At 45.4% G+C, this 6,000-nt stretch overlaps 1 protein-coding gene across 11 annotated transcripts in view; it reads right to left on the bottom strand.

Annotated features, from left to right (window-relative positions):
• Positions 1 to 835: 835 nt before the first annotated feature.
• Positions 836 to 6,000, bottom strand: part of BTRC (beta-transducin repeat containing E3 ubiquitin protein ligase) — a 182,530-nt gene continuing 177,365 nt past the window's right edge. For 9 of the 11 annotated variants that reach the window (XM_089898074.1, XM_022568996.2, XM_022568989.2 and 6 more), the window contains one exon: positions 836 to 5,570. In XM_089898074.1, coding sequence (XP_089754200.1) covers positions 5,523 to 5,570 — 48 coding nt within the window. In that variant the 3' untranslated portion in view covers positions 836 to 5,522. The remainder of the gene's footprint in view (positions 5,571 to 6,000) is intronic. The other 2 variants (XR_016388153.1, XR_016388152.1) reach the window with 2 other exon arrangements.

Below are 6,000 nucleotides of genomic sequence, written 5' to 3'. Positions count from 1 at the left end.
GAGACTCCAGTGTGGTCTTGGGCAGTGTGGGGAGCCCTTTTTCTTGTTCCTCAGGTTCCTCATTTGCACAATGTCAGGTGCACCTGATGCTCTGACATGCCTCCTGTTCTAGCAGGGATACTTCTGCACTGGGGCCCTGTCATCTAATAGTCTGAGAATGCTCTAATGACCGCAGTTGTCAATCCAGGTACAACAGGCACAACAAGGCTGACAGAGCCAGGGGGCCTTGTCAGGCAGGGAGGACCACCACTACTAAAAGCCCATAGATGTAGAACAAGGATGAGTTACTTTTGCTGAGGTTCCTGCTTGTGGCACTAGAGGGGAAGAGGGAGGAGAGGAGGGAACGGTCTGGCTGCAACCTGGTACTCACTTCCCTAGGTTTGATTTAAGAAGGGAAGGAGGGTGGGTTTCCCCAGTCAATGCTCCCTTCATTTTTATAGCTTGTTGGAATCTCTCTTGAAATTACTCCCAAATGTGAGCTCTCCCATCTCGAAACTGATCAAATGGGATGCCGGGGAAACCCAAGTCTTTTCACCTAATGAGGTGGCAGAGGAAAACTTAAGTTCTGAGCTCAGGTTGGTAGGCCAAGGCTATAGTGACCAGTTCCCAAGTTAGACATCACTTTTGGCTTCAATTTAATTCAACATGGAACACTAATTGTATGCCTGGGTTCCCTTCCCATACTTATTCATACCCATTTGGCCCTGTCTTCTCTCAATATTGCTTTCTCATGTCAGATTACCTTCAAAAGGTCTCTGTTTACTCCCTCAGTTTCTATATTGAAAAAGTCATTGTCCTCTTCGTGTTGGTGTAAAGAGATAAGACACCCAGGACATTCATTTTAATCTTATATTTGTAATTTAAGTTACTTTTTTTCTGAACAGTTAAAAACAAAACAAAACACACTGTATTACCATGATCCTAGGTTGTGAACATATTGGTACATTGACTACACATCACCATAACATAATCACAAAAGTCAAAGCAGTCAGTACTGAAGAGTCTAGAGAATAAAGGCTGAGCCAACCGAAAGCTCTCAGGGAGGCTCACACTTGTTGCCAGGCCTGCCCCATAGCTGGAGTCCAGTGAACATCCGTCAGAACAGTCTGCGTTGGGCTTGATTTGGGAAAGTGTTAGTATCCTTGGTACCCAGAGATCTAACCTTTCCAGTTGGTCTTTTCCATCAGTGTCCAAGAAGAGAAAGGGACAGAGGGGAGGTGAAGCTTTATAATGCTGTTTACTGCACTGACCGTTAAACACCCACACAGCCACCCAGGAACCAGTTGGGCGGGCTGGAGAGATGTTGGCAGATGTCATCTGTCTCCAGGAAATTTTAGGTCATAGGTACTCAATTTCCAACAGAAGAGGTTTCTGGATATCAGTGCATTAAGTTCCACCTGAAATCAGCAGCCATAATCATGCTTTTTTGGTTTCTCTCCTCAGTTCCAAGGATTCTGAAGTCACAAATGAACTACAGGTAAAGTAACAAGAAGAGAAACTCAGCTTTAATCTACTAAGAGATGGCTGTCTTTTCAACACTGATTATGTTGAGACTGTGAATAATGTAAGGGGCTGTGGTCTGTCAGCGATCGGCTATGTGGATGAGGCCTGGGGAGATAAACTCAGCCTGCAGGTTCAGGTACACTTGGTAGAAGTGAGGGTTACTCTAGGAGGGAAGAGAGGAAGGCAAAAAGAAGCAAGGGCACCTTTTTCTGTTCTCCAGCTCGGGGAAGTCTGCTGAACTCAGAGAAATGGAGGAGGAGATCAGAAATACGGATTAAAGTCATATGGCAAACCTGATCATCAAACAGGTGGTAGGCATCGAAGCATCCCTTCTGACACCTGGAAGTACTTCGGATTCCTCCAGAATCAAGCTTGCAGCCTAGCCTCTCTGGCCTGCGCTGTTCTAGGCAGGAAGGTATTACCATCTAAGATGCCAAGAAGGTCAACAATACAAAGGTGTCTAATTCTGGGGAAGAAAATTTTGCCCTAATTATTCCAATATTCCCCCCACCACTCCACCCCCAGCCCTGTGTTTCCACGTACAACCAAGTGCTAAGTAAGAAACAGACCAACCACAGCTATTCAGACCAATGGGTACCAGGAGACAGCAAAGGAGAAGAGTGCATATTTTCTTCTCTTCAGCTTTTGATTTTACAAAAGAAAAATAAAAAAGGATTTTTCTTACTCAAGCAGAAAACAGAATGATTTAGGGATTCCAGGGTCTTTCCCAGAAACAAGCTATGAGGGCCAGACTTTATTACTTGTCAATAGAATTTCAGAGAGTCCCTATCTCTGAAGTTTCTGGTGAAGAGTCATTGGAAAGAATTTTGCCAAGGGACAAGTGTAAAAGGCCTCCCACTCACAATTCATGTCCATTTTCAAACTGCACATTAAGAAAGTAAAAGGATGTTCTCAGCAGTGGAAATACACACACATGTAGCAAGGCATGCTGGTTTTGTCCAAGGAGCCCCAGGGTGAACAGAGAGCTCACAAGTGCCCACAGAGTAACCAGGTGCAGGGGCATGCACACGCTCCTTGCCTGCCTTTGAACAGGATTCCTCCCATCTTTATGAGATGTTTCTTTCAGGCCTAAATTGGAATTTTAGTGAGAAGAGACTAATCTACAATGGGGACATTTCATTTCAGAGCCCAGAAACACCTTCAGCTCCTTTTCTACCATTCCTTTGGAGGTGTTGAGACTTCATTTCTCTTGTCTTTTTAAAAAGGTCAAACTTTTTATTTATTCTAGCCCAGGTGGGGATTAGTGATAATCGATTCCCACTGAAATCATGCAGAGATGGTAAGTGGCGTTTACCTTCTCTGGAAACAAACTTCTACTTACCTGATTATTTCTTCTACAATGAACTGGTAAATGACCCCCAGGAGCTGAGAAATGTGACCGACAAGTTTTTCAGACCACTTAACTTCATTCCCATTTCTGTGAGCAGCAGAGGACAACCTGGAGAATATCCTCCATAGAGCTAATGGCTCCAGACTGCAGCGTTCACCCTTGATCTCATTTATGATGTACTGGACAAGCTCCTGTCAACATACCTTCAACTGAACCTAGATGAGAGAGCAAAACCCTGGGGACCAATGAATATTCCATGGTTCCACTTCTGAATAGCAGCATATAAGAGAAGGACTGGTAAAGTTATGGCTATTGGACAATATTTTGAAATAGCTCAAAATCCATGCCTCTTTAATGCCTGACCTGGGATGGCCCTCTGCCTCATCTATAGCAAAATCCTTAACCAATCAAAAAGCCATTAATAGTCAACACACACACACACATACACACACACACACACACACACACACACACACAGTCAAGACAATAGACAAGGAACCCTGATAGTGGCTAAATAGAAGACATACATCTAGCATGTGGGTATTTGGTAAGGAAATTATATTCAGAAAATACTGGGTTGGCCAAAAAGTTCCTTTGGGTTTTTCTGTAAGATGTGTGGAAAAATCCGAACGAACTTTTTGGCCAACCCAGAATTTCCCAAGCAATGACAATCATTTCACTGGGAAATGTTTTCTGACTATAACCTGGAACTAAAAGCTTAAAAGCACTCATAAAGCAGGAAAGGGAAAATGCATATGCACAACCTGCCTCTCAGTACGTAACAAGATTCAGTCTGGGCATATTTTGGGAAGAGGATTCCTTCTGGCAAAGCAGAGGAAAGAGTGAGGATGACCCCCCCCCCTGCCCCCAACTAAAGGTGGCCTGGCTTTGAGGTCGCCTGCAACAGGATCCCATTCTGAAGTTTTTACAGCAGCTGGTTAAAAGGGGCCTTTCTTTTACTCAACTGCTTTGATATAACGGAAACAATGGGCCTGTCTGCTCAGCTTCCAAGGGAAGACTTGGAGACTGCCCTGTGCCCATTGATGGGTGTGTCTGTGCCACACAAGATGGCTGGTGAAGGCCCATTCCTGCCCAGGGAAACAAGCCGGGCACATACTGATAGTACTCCCTGTGCCCCCAGGTTGGGGGGCACACGTGCCCTGCACCTGAAGCCTCTATAGCTGATTTTGAAGTAGCCAGTAAGCCTTGGCTCTTCCTGAAGTCCATTTATTTATGTTGCTCACCAACTGCCAGGGGAATTTTACTGGGGAGAGTGGAGAGTAAAATAAGGCCAAGAGAAGGAAGAAAAGGAAAGAGAAGGCATTTCTGTGCCATTAATAAACCCTGTGTGCCAAACTTCACCCTGATTCTCTCTCTGGCAGTTCTGCCTTTCATAAATACCAGGTTTGGAAAAGCAGAAGGAAGGTTCTGCAGAGCAAGGTTGAGATGATTAGCTTGATTTTTGAGAGACAATATTTACTGGCTTAAATGAAAAAGACATCACCTTTTAGTCTTGACCACCTGGTAAGCTAGTCTGATCGTGGTCTCGGCAAAGATACAGGCACGCCTGGGTACTTGCAGGCCCTGATGAGGAAATCAGAGATGTGAACCATTATGCAGAATGGCTCTGGCCATTTCAACCCCTTCTGTAGGCTGAGCCTTAGCAGTGATTTAAGATAAAGTACGCTCTTTATTACACATCTAATTGTTAATGAGAGGAAATGCCATCAGCAACTCCTTTCCACACTACGTGGAACTGAGGAGACTGCTGAGTCCAGAAAAGATGTGGCCATTGAAGGAGCCCAGGAAATTTCTGCCCCTCCCCACCTTTTGTTTTGGGGGCGTGGGTGGGTGTTACAAGGAGAAGAGAGAAGAGGTGCAAATACGACGACAGTACCATGTCTGAGAATCCATCGTCGCCACATAGGGTCACTTGCAGCAAAAGCCTGGGTTTGAAATTTTGACTGAAGAGTACTTAACTCTTCTAAGTATTGCATTTTCTCATTTGCCTCATGATAACTGAGGATACTTTCTTCATACTCTTTCTTCTCAGGTGGAGCAGATAAACATGTTGAAGGGGAGTGGGAGAAGGGGCAAGAGGGACAGAAACAGAGAAGGAGATAGAAGGAAAGAGGCCCAGATCTTCCAGGGTGTACATTCTTGTTTTCTTTCTTTCTTGCCCCAGAGGCTACACAGACAGCTGTTTCCTCATAAGCACAGTGGGGCTGGGCAGATCTTGCCAGGTGCTGGGTATTCTTGCAGTTTACAGGGAGACACTGGGTGCCGTCTGGCTTGAAGTTGTATCCCCTGTCCCTTAGAAGCGGCTCTCTCCCAGTAGGCTCCATAGGAAACTAGTTCTTCTGCTTAACGGCAAAGCAAGAGAGATTCTGGCAAAACACTAAATATATTTATGTCATCTCTGTCTGGAACCAAATGAGGAAAAAACAGGTGCAGGAGGAAAGATGGAGGGGAGGTGGGGTTTAAAAGTTCCAATCATTCACAAAAGATAGAAGACATCTTCTGATAGCAGCACGGAAGCAGTCAGCTGTGCTGAGTAAACCATCCTGGGTTGACTGCAGACCAGCTGTGTCCCAACAGGAGTCTTAAAGCCCTGCTCCTCAGCTAGTCCGGGGAAGGTGGGTGGTAGTTTGATTGTTACTGTTGTTGCTCATCCTGGTATTGGCAGATACGTTAAATACCGCAACTTTAATGAGTCCTGTGCGAAAACAGAGCACATAGTCATTAATCCCTTTTCCTATATTTCTCACTTTCTCTAAGAGGAAAAGAATATTAAACTAGCTGTCAATTGGGGGAAAGTCTCAGAGGTCCTTCCTAATGTCCGCTTTCTGTCCATGCCATGCAGGAGCTTCTGTCAAAGGCTACATGGCCTGTTTGGGGACTCGGCAGGGCTCACTGACATGGTCAGGGCTGTAGAGTGACTCGGCAGGGCTCACTGACATGGTCAGGGCTGTAGAGTGACTCTGATATCTAGAGATTATGACTATGGTGGGTGTAGCATCAAGCTTTCAGCTGCTCCCTATAATGGTAGAGCGGGCGAGGACAGCTCTGAGGCTCCAGCCCTTAGTAGCCATGAACGCAGTGTGCCACTAACAAAAGTGGGGGAGTGAAGTGAGGCCATCTGGTTG

Source organism: Delphinapterus leucas, chromosome 16 (genome assembly GCF_059928025.1).
Source record: "Delphinapterus leucas isolate spDelLeu-1000000601 "Yukka" chromosome 16, BTC_Dleu_Yukka2, whole genome shotgun sequence".
Lineage (NCBI taxonomy): Eukaryota > Metazoa > Chordata > Mammalia > Artiodactyla > Monodontidae > Delphinapterus > Delphinapterus leucas.
Note: the sequence above shows the minus strand (reverse complement) of the source record. Positions and strands in the feature narration are given on the sequence as shown.